The 15,008-nt window shown below is 34.4% G+C and overlaps 3 protein-coding genes across 4 annotated transcripts; 2 read left to right on the forward strand and 1 right to left on the reverse strand.

The window, feature by feature from the left end:
- Positions 1-1,343: 1,343 nt before the first annotated feature.
- On the reverse strand, positions 1,344-4,038 carry LOC132902645 (pre-mRNA-splicing factor RBM22-like). Its single transcript, XM_060948585.1, has 7 exons — positions 3,810-4,038; positions 3,656-3,709; positions 3,017-3,510; positions 2,726-2,899; positions 2,339-2,481; positions 2,008-2,120; positions 1,344-1,786 (listed from the first exon to the last, which is right to left on the reverse strand). The coding sequence occupies exons 1-7, from the start codon at positions 3,861-3,863 to the stop codon at positions 1,589-1,591; spliced, it is 1,230 nt and encodes a 409-aa protein (XP_060804568.1). The 5' UTR covers positions 3,864-4,038; the 3' UTR covers positions 1,344-1,588.
- A 543-nt stretch (positions 4,039-4,581) lies between these two features.
- LOC106136026 (superkiller complex protein 8) lies at positions 4,582-8,949 on the forward strand. The gene is made up of 7 exons (XM_013336458.2): positions 4,582-4,776; positions 4,856-4,977; positions 5,564-5,730; positions 7,410-7,645; positions 7,935-8,122; positions 8,397-8,568; positions 8,827-8,949. The coding sequence occupies exons 1-7, from the start codon at positions 4,759-4,761 to the stop codon at positions 8,914-8,916; spliced, it is 993 nt and encodes a 330-aa protein (XP_013191912.2). The 5' UTR covers positions 4,582-4,758; the 3' UTR covers positions 8,917-8,949.
- A 1,768-nt stretch (positions 8,950-10,717) lies between these two features.
- LOC106136034 (superkiller complex protein 8) lies at positions 10,718-14,567 on the forward strand. Of its 2 annotated transcripts, none has more exons than XM_013336466.2 (7): positions 10,718-10,862; positions 10,938-11,026; positions 11,195-11,343; positions 11,560-11,795; positions 12,393-12,580; positions 13,202-13,370; positions 14,420-14,567. In XM_013336466.2, exons 1-7 carry the CDS (start codon positions 10,845-10,847, stop codon positions 14,522-14,524), a joined length of 954 nt encoding a protein of 317 aa, XP_013191920.2. In that variant the 5' UTR covers positions 10,718-10,844; the 3' UTR covers positions 14,525-14,567. The 2 variants fall into 2 exon arrangements, with proteins under 2 accessions (XP_013191920.2, XP_060804487.1); XM_060948504.1 differs by having other exon boundaries at positions 10,738-10,862; positions 10,918-11,026.
- Positions 14,568-15,008: the final 441 nt, after the last annotated feature.

Below are 15,008 nucleotides of genomic sequence, written 5' to 3' on the forward strand. Positions count from 1 at the left end.
GACTTAATTTTTTTATTAAAGTGAGTTAATTTATTTTCATTTTTTATAGAATTTGGTAGTTTATTATAAATTTTTATTCCCATATGAAATGGGCTTTGGTGGAGCATTTTTATTCTTGCAGGTTGAATGCATAAGTTATTTTTATTTCTTGTGTGATATGTATGTGTATCTTTTATTTGAGTGAATAAATGCTTATTTTTGTGTACAAATTGACATATATCCTGAATGTAAATTGAAGGTAGTGTTAGTAATTCAAATTTTTTATAATATGGTTTGCAGCTTTCAGTATTTTTTATTTCTGCTAATATTCTAACACATTTTTTCTGTAATATAAATACTTCATGAGCGCTACTGCTATTACCCCATAGCATTACCCCATACTTTAGCCAGGAGTAAGCATACGCATAGTAAGCCGATAGTGCAGTTTCAAGATTTGTGCAATGTTTTATTTGATATAGTGCATATATAAATTTACTTAATTTTGCTTTGACATTTTCTATGTGACTTTTCCAGTTTATATGAGAATCTATATGTATACCTAATAAATTAAAAGTATTCACTGTTTCTATATCTGTTTTATTATATTGAATAAGAGAAGTATCTAATGGTGCTTTGTTTACAGATGTAAATTGCATTAGCTTTGTCTTTTTGTAATTTATTTCCAGGTTATGATCACTAAGCCATTTTTCAGCTATATTAAGTTTATCTAATACTATTGATTTTATATCTATATTACTATTATTATCATGTCCAATCAAAATTGACAGATCATCTGCAAAAAGAATACTAGTTGTATTTTCTTTATCAAAAATTTTTGGCAGGTCATTAATATATATTATAAATAGTATACATCCTAATACGCTCCCTTGAGGTATAGCACATGTTAAACTTGTTTCATTAGATTTTATTATTTCTATTGTATTATTGTGGTCATTGTAAAACGTTATTTGTACAATTTGTTTTCTATTTTGCAAGTAAGATTGGAACCACTGATATGCTCGTCCACGAACCCCAGATCCATATAATTTGGACAATAATATTTTATGAGATACTTTATCATAAGCCTTAGTCATATCAAGCAAAAGACCAAAGGCATGTTTCTTCTCGTTAATATGTCGTAAGGCGTTTTGAATATAATACTGAGTGTGACCAGCGACACTACCCCATAGGATCAGAAGAATCCAAACTTACAATTGACATTTACAATTTGCTTCTCGTGCAAGAAGCAGGCCGCCAATCATATACAAACTATTTTTTAAGTGGTACGTACCTACGTACGTACACCAAGTATGAATCGTACGTAAAGAACTAAGACGAGTGGAGATTTAAAAGGAACAAAACAATTTAAACGTTAAACTTGTATATTATTCACATACGATACTAATGTATCATTACAAAATATACCTTATTAATTCTATTTTCCTATTTATACACACGCATGCTAAGTGTTTAACATTTCTTACAGTCTGGTCCTATTTGGACCTGTGCCTAATCCTACTTGATTATTATCGTACAACTTCTTATTTGCAAACAGCTTTTATCTACAATCAACAATTCTTAAACATGATCGCAAAGTTTACAATTACAATTAACACTGTGTTCGAAGCGCGTTCGCGTGTGCGTGGGCACCAAGCCGGCTGGGGTCCTGGCTGGGGTAGTGGTGCCCCGCCGGCGCCGGGGGCGGTGCGCCGGGTCCCATCGGCGGTCCGACCCACGCCGGCCAACCCGGGCCTCCATAATGGTGAAGGTTGAAAAAGTCGTTCGTACGATTTGGAGGTGGCTGCATCTGTAATATAACAAAATTATTAATTTTCTTTATCATGTAAAATGACTGCTGGCGGGCGATGGTCCATACACATGTATTGCATAGTTGCAAGTAGAAATGTTACATCACAAGTGAAGGTACACAGCAAACGGCCAAAAAAATTTTGCTTATATTACTTAGTTGGTACGTACGAATTGTACTCCCAATTCAGAAATTCCAAAACGTATGGAAGTAATACATACCTGAGGTGGGAATGAATGCAAGAATGCTGGCGGTGGAGGCAATGTGCCAGGAAGCCCAGGCACTGGCTCCAACCTCGGAGCCATATCATTATGCTCATTTGCACCTTGTCGACCTGTAAATTAAAATATTGTTGTCAGTCTCGAAATCATACTAGTGTTAACAATGATAGATGCAAAAATTATTTCATGTTCCTTAATGAGTAAGGCATCACGCATTCCATCCAGTCCACTCAAGATGTTATCACTCACAGTAAGAGAAGAGAGAGAAAAAAAAAAAATTAGAAAAAGAGTCCCTTTTGTTACAATAATTAATAATGAAACGTTGTTTTACCTTGCGATTTTCCCCACTTGATGGTAAGCCTCTTCTCTCCGATCACGAGTCTGTTGAACGTCTTCTCTGCTGCATGTTCCGCTGCATTCCTCGTTGTGTATTGAACGAAGGCACATTGAGCTCGAGACACCAGAGTTACGGATCTAGAAAAAAACAACAAATTCTGATTGAACATCATGTGATCTCTGTTTTGGTATTAATGAGCTTAATGAAGAAACTTATTAAAGGGGGAGCGCACCCAAGATCAGGCCGATACCATCAATTTGTGACAGCTACTGTACTGAGTGGAGTCTGCCTGTGTCAAATTTAATCCTATCACAAGAAACCATGATATAAACGTACAATTAACATGTTTGCCATTATCATAATTTGAAAAGATGCATTTACCTGATTTCTCCATATTGATAGAAATGGCCCCTCAGTTCCTCTTCGTTGATGTTGTCCGGAAGGTTGCCCACATACAGTGTTGTGACCGTGTTGTCTTCAGGTGGAAGTAGTGCCGGCATGGCAGCCGCTCGACGCATCAACTTCTCGGCTACAGGGTCATTTACGCCATAATATCTGTTTTTGAAAAAAGATTTAAATTAGTGACTCGTACACAAAAAACAACTGATAAACAAGGTATTCCTTTGTAAAGAGTAATCTTAAAAATAAGCACAAATAGATGGTTATACTTGCCTGTCCTTGATGTTCTGGTCGGCCAATGGGTCATCAGGGTCAGTGGGCTTCTCGTGGCGATATGGACATTCTTCTCCACGACGACATTCTCCTTTCACCCAGAAAGAGCAAACATGTGGTCTATTTCTCTTATAATATGGAGCTGTACGAGCCAAACGTGACAACAGATCCGAAGCACCCTTCGATTTCAATGCAGAGTTGCTTGGCTGACTTGCGTCACACTTTGACATCTGACTGTCCAGATTCTGTATGTAATACTCCTTATTGACTTCGTTTCGTGGTAGATCATCTTGAATTTTGAGAGCAGCGTCTCTAACTTGAATCGGAAGCCCATATTCAAGGTCCAAAAGGCATGTTTGGCACACATTCTTCAATTTGGAACAGGTCTGGCAGATTTCCGTTTTCTTGAAGCGCATGCGGGATCCAGGGCACCAACGGAATACAGTGAAAGGACGTACACATATTTTACACTCCTTTCCATGTTTTTCCTTGGTCTGAAACGAAAAAGAAGGTGTTAATGCATGTTATATTATTTTATCACTATAAGTATAATGTGACAAAAATATGTGTATCAGGTATGTACATATATACCTACATATAAGTAGGTATTAAATAAACAGAAATAAAATGATTACATACCATTCGTACGTATGGGTTATCGCCCAAACACGTCTGACATAATATCGGGAAGTCCTGCAAAGACAAATAATGGTTAGTTAGTTTTATGGTATTTCAAATACATGAATAGGTACATATATAAAAATGTTACTTCTGAATCTTTATGATTACTTACAGAATCTTCCCAATTTTGTCGATTGTAGGTGTTCGTAGTCTTCGAAACTGCCATCTCAGATAATATAACACCAATATCAGCACCACAGTTAAAGGTGAAAAATATTAAATGATCAACAAATAAACAATGTAGGCACCACGTAAGTACGACGACTGACTGAAGCCGAATGACTGACGTGGATCGTGGACAGTGGACTGACTGACGTGACTCAAACGCAGTGAAGTGAACGATTGAACGTTACAACATCGATATTTCAACACGTGAAACATCGATTAGTCGACGACACTCGATATTTATCGATTTCCGACGATCATCTATGTAATATGAATATATTATACATAAATTCATATAAATTCTAGTATTCAATGACCAATGTGTTGGAGAAAGCATTAAAAGAATCAAATTAAATCATCAATGTAACATCGATGACACGGGCATATACAGTTTTTTTTCTCCCGGACACCTAATCTAAATCGTAATGTCGATTGACAAAAAAAAATGAAGTACCTAAGTGGTTAGATTATTTTATGTGTTCCCCCCGAAAAAAAATTCAATGATTTAAATGAATGAATTATAAACAATTTTTATGGTTGTTTTATTGATTGCTGAAGCCGCAGAAGACCTTGGATGACGTTCGCAAAAAAATCAAATCAAATGTCGCATGACATCGATATGATGACTTTGATAATCATCGCGTGTCGATGTTTGGCTATCGATGCCATCATCGATGTTTTTGCAACACCGATCACCTCTACGTGCACAGACAATAATAATAATATTGTAAAGTCAGGGAACGCGAAAAAATTTGTTGTCCTTTACCTTTTCTGCTTTCAATAATTCAGTTGGTTACTACAATTTTTTGTTTAGGTTTTTTAATTGAATGTTGAATTCATTGTTTGTTGAATTCTTGTAGGAACCTGTTTTGTAATATTGTAATTAAATACAAATTATGTCTATTACAACTCTGGTATGTAATCTTCAAATATTATAGAAGTTCCGGTGTTTCTTTCCTGATCACTGTTCTCCTAACCTTTTACTTTTTACAGTATTATTTACAATTAAGAAAAGAGAATGCACACGATGATTCAATATGGTGTTGTGCTTGGAGCCGTATGGAGAAAGTAAAATCCAAAAATAACGAAAACGATGAAAATCCTGAAAATTTACAGTAAGCATCTATTATCTATCTCTAGGTGCTATATTTTCTATCCTTTCCTATATTATAAATGCGAAAGTTTGTATTGTAAGGATATGTGGTTGTGTGTGTCTGTAGGTACTGGAAGTATTTTGACGAACTAGGTATTTAGGTAGGCAGAGACTACCTCTTTCCACTTGCCACGATCTCTGCATACTTCCTTCGCTTCATCCACATTCATAACTCTCTTCATGCAAGCTCGGCGGTTTCGGGTACTTTTGACCTGACCCTTTGCCAGGACATCCTTAATTTGATCAAGATACATTCATCTAGGTCTTCCCACTCTGATCTTTCCCTCATAATATAACATTATTTTATATTGTATAGGTTGTTTGACATCATTTAGTGATACCTTTATCCTGTTTTAAAAACAAATTTTAGTTCAAACAATAAATAATGTGTTCATTAAGCTTACACCCATCATCTTGCATTTTTATGTTATTACTAATGAGACAGAGATCCAAATTACATTGTTTTTCAACTACCTGTGTCTATGAACTGCCTGCAATAAAAAGAAATTGATGGTATTTTTTTTAATTACCAGTGATTTATTTTTTAGAGAAACAAACAATTCTTCTGAAGAATTTCAAAATTACATAATCACAGGTGGATTGGATGATATTGTCAAGGTTTGGCAGTTAGAAAATGGAAAATTAGAAGTTAAACATAAATTGGAGGGACATTCTCTTGGTATAATATCTGTAGCTGTTAGTCCTGATGGAAAAAGTAAGTCTGGGAATGCTGGTATGCTAAATTATTAGCAAGTACAGATAGGAGGCTTAACTGATTTAATATGGATATTTTTAACTTCCATTACATTCTGTGCCATGTGATTCCCGGCACCAATACAATAAAGAATAGGACCACTCCATCTCTTTCCCATGGATGTCGTAAAAGGCGACTAAGGGATAGGCTTACAAACTTGGTTTTCTTTTTTAGGCAATGGGTTAGCAACCTGTCACTATTTGAATCTCAATTTTATCATTAAGCTAAATACCTGAATGTGGCCATTCAGGCTTTTCAAGACTGTTGGCTCTGTCTACCCTGCAAGGGATGTGGACGTGACCATATGTATGTATTTTTAACTTCATCTCCCTAGAAAATGACATAATGGATAATTTTAATATACACATATCAGATTTTATCCCTGGGGGTAAACAGCAGGGTTGTTGTGAATGCCAATTTTTCACATCTTTGGATAAGAATAGGGATGTGGATATGGATATTTGAGATTTAATTTAAGTTAAAGAATTAAACTATGATATATTAGTATAAACATTTTATTTACGTAAAGGAGTATTAAGTGTTTTTAGTAAGTAAAATAAAAAATACAAGTATGTATTATAATTTAATAAAGAATTATATTGCAATCTCACATGTCATGCCATGGCCCTGCCTTAGCAAATAAATACATTAGTATTTATATAATACTTGCTGTCCCGGCAAATGTTGTTTTGCCATATAAATAACTTTTAAGTAATTTCTAGTTAAAAAAATATGTTAAGGGTGGACAACCAAGAAATACATACATATTTAAGGCTTCCTGCAGATGCTGCCGTGGCACCAGCCTTTAAACTGGTTCCCTGGAGGTGAGACCTCGTCAGTGTGTTGAGTCACTAGTGGCTGTACCCATCGTCCACCACCAAAGTCATTCTATCTGGTCTCTTGTCATAATCCTGAGCGAAGCCTTTTGGTTCTAAAATGAATGGGATATGATATTGATAGTAGGAAGAGCCCCAATTGATAATGTTATTCAGGTCAGCGTGCCGCACGAACGTCTATGGTTACGATGAGCAATTGTAAAATCGCAAAACAAAAAGCATCGTTATGCAGCTATGAACCTAAGTTAGCTGATGGTAAGGCTTGTGACCAAAGGTCGGATTCCCATACCAACAACCAAGAGATGAGCACACTCTGCAGAATTTTTTTATTTTTTTTTATTTTTTTTTATTTTTTTTTTAGAGATACTAACTCAACGATACTATATTTTATAATAAATACTTATATGGATAAACATCCAAGACCCAGGCCAATCAGAGAAAGTTCTTTTCTCCTCATGCCCTGGCCGGGATTTGAACCCGGGACCTCTGGTGTCACAGACAGTGCGTACTACCGCTGCGCCACAGAGGCCGTCAAATTGCCAGATGATTCTAGTGGCTTATCTTGAGCAACTTTGCAAAGCGGCCCATCCTACTGTCTCTGCTCATTCGGTTGCTCTGGAGAATTATAATATGGAAGGAGAACAGACCAGGCATTTCTGGCCTCCGTAACATAGGAATTTTTTTTAGATAGGTACACTATTTTGACAATCACAAATATCTGGGACTACACAACCAAAAAGTATAAGAGATTGTTTTTCTTTTCTCTTTTAATTATAATAAATTATTTAAATATAATAATTTCAGCACTAGCAAGTAGTTCCCAAGATTCGTCATTAATACTCTGGGACATTGCGACGGGTGACAAATTGAAAACGATGGAGTCCGGACCAACAGATGTCTGGACATTGGACTTTTCACCTGATGGTAAACACGTGATATCTGGAAGCAATCATGGGAAAATATTGATATTCAGTGTGGAAACAGGGAAACAAGAACAAACATTGGATACTAGAGGGAAATTTTTGCTTAGTGTTGCTTATGTAAGTTTTTATTGTTTTGTACCTCAAAATGATTGAACTCTGTTGTGTGATTCTTGTAGTTAAATTAAATATTGTTACTAAAGCTAGTTTAAAGGTTTAGAGGTCATGACATACATTCAAAAAGATATAGTCCTAATTTTTTTTAAATATTGACAATGAAAGATTTTTTTAAATACTAATGCATATTCATATGGTCAAGATATAATCTGCAGGTTACTTCCAATTAACTTTGCAATTGAAAATTAAAAAATAAAATTAACAAATTTGAATGTCGAATCAAATATTTCAGAGCCCCGACGGCAAGCACATAGCAAGCGGTGCTCTAGACGGGATCATCAATATTTTCGACGTAGCGCAAGGCAAACTGGTCCACACGCTAGAAGGGCACGCGATGCCTATCCGAAGTCTCTGCTTCTCGCCAGACTCACAGCTATTGTTGACGGCCTCTGATGACGGCCATATGAAACTTTATGATGTGTAAGTTTCTTCCTCTTAGCTATAGTCCCAGTTATACCCTCACCACTCTGAAGACGTACCCAGGGCACAACCTGTATTGAAACAAGGATATATTACATACTAAGCTAACTGACATCACTAAAGGACTGGAAGACTATTTTTTTGTTTTTATTTTAAGTCAAAACCGTTAATCTCATGGTATAAAAACTTGAAGCCAGAAGCTTATTTGGCATAGTTCTTATTGTCTCTGTATAGATTAAAAAAATATATATTTTTTATTTTATTTTGTTTTCAGAATACATGCCAACTTAGCTGGAACGTTATCTGGACATGCCTCATGGGTTCTCTCAGTAGCATTTTCCCCAGATGGCAAGCGATTTGTATCGGGTAGTGCAGATAGAACAGTCCGTGTTTGGGACCTCGATAGCATGCAATGCCAGAATGTGTTTAAAGAACATAATGATCAGGTTTAGACTTTTATATGAAATATGCATTTGCCGCATAACTATGCATTTTATAAGACACTCCACCTTTTTCCCATGGATATCCAAAGGAGAAAGAAGTAAAAGGCGACTAAGAGAAAAGACAGATTCATCTTGTGCAAGCTTCTAGTTTGGTCTGGTAGCAAAGAAAAATAGTGTCAGCTTCTTTTCCAATTTTAAGAATTTATTGTGAAACTTGAAATATTTATTAAAAAGTAAGATTGAATTTGTTTTTTTTTTCAGGTTTGGGGCGTGAAATTCAATGCAGAGAGTAATAAAATAGTATCAGTTTCAGAAGATAAAAGTATAAATATATATGACTGCCCATTATAATTTGTAATTATTTATTAAATAAATGAAAACTAAAACATTTGGATTTTTATTATTTTGGGTTATGAAAAACCAAACAAATGAGAATATAAAGATCTGCACTTAGCCCTAAATGGTGGCTTACTTTTGTATTTCGTACTACCGGCCATGGATATACAAGGGACCCCATATGTATGTTTCTTGATTTTATGTATTATTTCTTATCATATCCTATCATATACTATCATAGTATAAGGGGTGACCAAGGTGATAGAAAGAGAGATAGAAATAGATAAGACATACGGCTCTTAAAGACTGCTTAGTATCCAAATGGCTAGTGGCGTAGAGATGTCGCCGCGACATCTCTACGCCACTGGCTCATCATAACCCTTCTCCTAACACAGTCGAATAAAAAAACTAATTCGAAATTATGCTATACCTATACATGTGCTATACCTCAAGGGAGCGTATTAGGATGTATACTATTTATAATATATATTAATGACCTGCCAAAAATTTTTGATAAAGAAAATACAACTAGTATTCTTTTTGCAGATGATCTGTCAATTTTGATTGGACATGATAATAATAGTAATATAGATATAAAATCAATAGTATTAGATAAACTTAATATAGCTGAAAAATGGCTTAGTGATCATAACCTGGAAATAAATTACAAAAAGACAAAGCTAATGCAATTTACATCTGTAAACAAAGCACCATTAGATACTTCTCTTATTCAATATAATAAAACAGATATAGAAACAGTGAATACTTTTAATTTATTAGGCATACATATAGATTCTCATATTAACTGGAAAAGTCACATAGAAAATGTCAAAGCAAAATTAAGTAAATTTATATATGCACTATATCAAATAAAACATTGCACAAATCTTGAAACTGCACTATCGGCTTACTATGCGTATGCTTACTCCTGGCTAAAGTATGGGGTAATGCTATGGGGTAATAGCAGTAGCGCTCATGAAGTATTTATATTACAGAAAAAATGTGTTAGAATATTAGCAGAAATAAAAAATACTGAAAGCTGCAAACCATATTATAAAAAATTTGAATTACTAACACTACCTTCAATTTACATTCAGGATATATGTCAATTTGTACACAAAAATAAGCATTTATTCACTCAAATAAAAGATACACATACATATCACACAAGAAATAAAAATAACTTATGCATTCAACCTGCAAGAATAAAAATGCTCCACCAAAGCCCATTTCATATGGGAATAAAAATTTATAATAAACTACCAAATTTTATAAAAAATGAAAATAAATTAACTCACTTTAATAAAAAAATTAAGTCTATGCTTCTTCAAAACAATTTTTATTCTATAGATGAGTACCTTAATTTAAATAAGTAGGTAGTAGGATTATAATAGTTTTACATTGTAAACTTGAAAACATTAGAACATTATAAATATTTACAATAATAATAAATAAGCACCTATTAACAGATAAATATAAATTGTGCAATACTAGGTTTAAACAATTCTAATTAGATTTAAAATTATAATGTGATACTAAGTAGGTACCTTTATGTATAAGTTTGTATGTCTACTAATACATAAAAATGTTTGCAACACCCGAAAGGGTAAATATGAAGATCTGTTATACATTATATTTAAGACCTTGTTGTACTCATATTATGCAAATAAAAGTTTGAATTTGAATTTGAATTTATGACTTCTGAACGAATGCTGCTGACCTCAGCTGTTCACCTGTCAATGCTGTCATTGCGAGTCTGTCTGAACTGTCAGAGATGAAAAGTTGTTGTTTTGTTTGCTGATTTTACGAAACTTATATTAAAAATTTCTGACTTACATTATTTACGTTTAGAACTGTGTAACCTTAGACATTATATATTAAAACCTGTGTGTCTAACTTATTTGTAACTTTCGTACATACATTTCGTATACATTCAAGTCAATATGCCTGCAGCATCTACGGTAAGTCAACGCTGTTGCAAAACTGTAAAAAACTTCATTTACCTCTATTAACTAGATATCTAAATTGCTTTTCAGCATTCAATACTTCTAAAAAAAGAAAATGTGCATGAAGATCCCATTTACAGCTGTAAATGGGCAAAAACGAACACAACTGGTGATTCCATGTAAGATTTCAAAACCTCTTTAAAGTTTTAATGAACTATATTAGCAACCTATCAAACTATATTAAGAGAAAATAAAATATACTAGAATCACGTCTGATCTTTCAGATAAAATAATATTTTTTGTGAATTAATTTTTAATGTACTATGTTACCAATGTTTACTTTTCAGGGGCAATTTGAAAGACTTTATAGTGACCGGAGGTTTGGATGGCTTAGTTAAAGTATGGCACTTTGAGAACAATAAGTTAGAACTTATGCACACTCTACAAGGACATGCCATGGCTGTTGTTTCAGTTGCGGCTAGTCCAGATGGACATAGTAAGATTTGCACATATATATTATGAATCCCTTGCAGGGTAGACAGAGCCAACAGTCTTTAAAAGGCTAAAAGGCCACATTCAGCTGTATGGCTTAACAATTTATTTGAGATTCATATTTCATATGAGTTGAGTTTTAATAAAACTCAAGAGAGAGTAAACTTGGGTTGCTACTGTAACAGTTTTACTTAACAATTTTCTATCAACTCTTTTTCAGCTATAGCAAGTGCTTCCCAAGACTCATGTTTGATCATCTGGGACCTGTTATCAGGAAACAAAGTTCATGAGATAGAGACAGGGGCCACAGACGTGTGGTCTGTTGCCTTTTCTCCTGATGGCACTCAGGTTGTCTCTGGCAGCCATACAGGGAAGATTTTTATCTATGGAATACAGAAGGGAACCGCAGATAGAATGTTGGATTCAAGAGGGAAATTCGCAATGAGTATTGCTTGGGTAAGAGCAGCTTTTTCGCTATTAAATAAATGAATTGACTATGAAATCTTTTAAGAGAATCTTGAAGCATGTTTTTATGAAAACTTTATACTCAAATTAACTTGCTATTGTCTTCATTTGTAAATTATACAGCCAGATTTATCATCGTAGATATAAATAGTCTTCCAATTGGGTTTAAAATACATAGAATTTTGTGAATTTCGCATATATCTTACTTAACCAACATTGTGCAACCATTTTAAAGTGAACCAAAATTCATAATATTTATTTAAGAAAGGGAAATTTAATTATATAAATATTCTTGCAATGAGGTAAATGTAAATAAATTTATCACTTTTCTTTCCATGAATAAATAAGAAAGAATATAAAAGAAAACTTTTATTAATAATTTCTACTATGTTGTAATTTTATGCCCTCTCGATCGGGAAGACTTACAAACTAAACAAAACACATTAATACCGCTCCAAAATTCATCTCACCTCTCATCGGTCTACTGGAAGAGATTTCTATTGAAATAATTATCACCTTTGGACTAGAATTACTGTATTTAATTCTCCTGTATATAATTTGTGTACATAAATAAAAATTTTGTTCTAGAGTCCAGACAATAAGTACATAGTAAGCGGTGCAGTGGACGGTACCGTGTGCATATTCGACGTAGCTCAAGCCAAACTATTGCACACAATCGAAGCACATACCCATTCTGTTCGAAGTGTGGCTTTTTCGCCCAATTCTCAACTAATTGTGACCGCTTCGGAAGACGGGAAAGTGAAGATTTATAATGTGTAATTATTTGATTGTTTTTGTATTATTCCGAAACGTTGTATTATAATTTCCAGTACCATATAATTAAGTAAGTTCAGTTCGAAGCTAATAGGAAACGCGAATACTCCAAGAAAAGTCAGACTTAAAACAAAATCCACTTTAGAATAAAACCATATTTTCCATGGATGTTGTAAATGGCGACTAACAGATATGAAACTTGGGATTCCTCTTGTTGGCGATGGGCTAGCAACCTGTCACTATTTAAATCTCAATTCCAACATGAAACCATACCTACAGCTGAAGGTAGCCAGTTGCAAGTAGCAAGGGAAATGGACGTGACTATGTGTTAAGAAAATAAGGATTAAGTTTTAAAAAGTAAGATATAAATAAATATATACGGGACAAATTACACTTACAAAGTTTCCCTCAAAGTAAGGTCGAAACTTCTATGACACCAACTCGATAATACCTAAGATATGAATGGTTTTTTATATCTCCTTTGCATGTAGGTATAGTAAATGCTGTTTTTTCGCTCTGACTCAATATAGCTTTTGCTGAGACATTTTAGAATACTCGGGCGAAAATATAGAACTACTGAACTAATGCCTTATGAAATCGAAAACATATTTTTTTAAACACAGAGCAAGTGCCAGCCTCCAGTCAACCCTTAACCATAAGACATGGGTATTCTCTGCTCTGTTCTCGCCGGATGGCAGTCGCGTAGCCGCAGCGGCCGCCGACGGGACCGTTCAAATCGCCAGTGTGGACAAGCTCAAAGTACTCCATACATTTCAAGAGCACACGGCCGCAGTAAGTCCTTTTTAGTAACTACAAGCTGTGCCCGCAACTTCGTCCGCGTGGAATAATAATTTTGGGCATAATTCAAGCCCAAGGATGAATCATTTTCCCCGTTTTTTTCACATTTTCCATTATTTCGTTGCTCCTTATAGTTGCAGCGTGATGTTATATAGCCTTAAATCTTCCTCTATAAATAATCTGTTCAACGCAATAAGAATTTTTCAATTCGAACAGAAGTCCTTAGATTAGCGCGTTCAAACAAACAAACTCTTCAGCTTTATCACTACATAGTATAAAACAAAGTCGCTATTTTAGTCTGTTTGTCTGTATGCTTAAATCTTTAAAATGACGCAACGGATGTTGATGCGGTTTTTTGTAACAGGTAGAGTGATTCAAGTGGAAGGTTTTTATGTATAATAACATTTATAATTTTGCACCCGTGCGAAGCCGGGGCAGGTCGCTAGTAATATTAATATAGATAGGTTATGTACTGAGTAAAATTAAATTATTTATCGCAATCGTTACTGATATTATAAATGTGAAAAGAAGTTTGTTTGTTACCTATACATATATTTAAGCCATCGAATCAAGTCGAATGAAACTAAGTAAAGGACTATAAGCAACTTTTTATAGTAATTCCTACGGGAACAAGAATTTTAGCGCGTTGGGAGCTGCGGGTCATCTTATAGTGTGTTGAAGGCGCATTTATTATGACAGTTCATAACGTTTCGTTGATAAGTGATTTTGTTCTGATAATAATTTAATATATAAACGACATCTACCTATTTGACTCATATTTGCAGTGCCCGCGTAAAAAAAGCTTTCTATGTTCACTTCTGTTCCCGTGGGAATTTCGGAAAATCCTCTTTAGTGTACCTTTAGACTATATAAGGATACTCGTACATGTAGGTTACATGTCAAATTTCAAGTTTCTAGACCTCAGTCAGCTAGTCAGTCGGTTAGTCAATGTTTTGGTAAAATAACAGCAATACTTCAGTGGTTACATCTACAAACTATATTCTTCAAATCCAGCTCAAACTTATTAACCATTTTGTTTTTAGGTATGCAGTCTTCAGTTCAACACTACTGGCGATAAACTTATATCCGTATCTAAAGACAAGAGTTTAATTCTATATGAATGTCCCCTGCCTGTTAAAAAGAAATAAAGTTATTTAAATTATGTAAAATTTTATTGGATTGTCCTACTTTGCTTCGCTTGTCGACTTTTAAGAGGGGTAAAATGAGACGCCTTATTAACTGCGAATAGTTTAAATTTTGTGTGTGCAAGATATTCTATTGTAGTGGTATAGGTCGGTACTATAAAATTGGGATAATATCGGATAGTTATTGACCTGTCATTAAAAAAAAATTCTTTTTTTTTCAGAATATATTTGTTTTAACACAGATAAAAAAATATTTATTTAGTCTTCATTCATTTATATTGTACAGCTACGCCCTCTATCTGACTTTGGGGTAATGATGTATCTGTGGTCTCGTAGTTAGATGTCACCACAAGATGGGTTGTGAGGATATGTTGTAACACTTTCTAGTCTCTGTCTCACCTGTAAGGGATATGGACGTGACACATGTGCATTTGTAGGAAACCTTCGTTACATAGGTACCTACATACTTACATATTAGATTTATTTT

The sequence above is a fragment of the Amyelois transitella genome, chromosome 16, assembly GCF_032362555.1.
Source record: "Amyelois transitella isolate CPQ chromosome 16, ilAmyTran1.1, whole genome shotgun sequence".
Taxonomy (NCBI): domain Eukaryota; kingdom Metazoa; phylum Arthropoda; class Insecta; order Lepidoptera; family Pyralidae; genus Amyelois; species Amyelois transitella.

Excerpts from the sequence above, each read along its gene's own strand:
- LOC132902645 (XM_060948585.1), bottom strand. The coding sequence starts at position 3,863 with ATGGCAGTTTCGAAGACTACGAACACCTACAATCGACAAAATTGGGAA. Across the intron at positions 3,511-3,655 it reads ATAACCCATACGTACGAATG|ACCAAGGAAAAACATGGAAA; the intron begins GTATGTAATCAT and ends TTTTCGTTTCAG. Across the intron at positions 2,900-3,016 it reads GACCAGAACATCAAGGACAG|ATATTATGGCGTAAATGACC; the intron begins GCAAGTATAACC and ends TTTCAAAAACAG.
- LOC106136026 (XM_013336458.2), top strand. Across the intron at positions 4,978-5,563 it reads GAAAATCCTGAAAATTTACA|AGAAACAAACAATTCTTCTG; the intron begins GTAAGCATCTAT and ends TTTATTTTTTAG. Across the intron at positions 8,123-8,396 it reads CATATGAAACTTTATGATGT|AATACATGCCAACTTAGCTG; the intron begins GTAAGTTTCTTC and ends TTTTGTTTTCAG.
- LOC106136034 (XM_013336466.2), top strand. Across the intron at positions 11,027-11,194 it reads AACACAACTGGTGATTCCAT|GGGCAATTTGAAAGACTTTA; the intron begins GTAAGATTTCAA and ends TTTACTTTTCAG. Across the intron at positions 12,581-13,201 it reads AAAGTGAAGATTTATAATGT|AGCAAGTGCCAGCCTCCAGT; the intron begins GTAATTATTTGA and ends TTTTAAACACAG.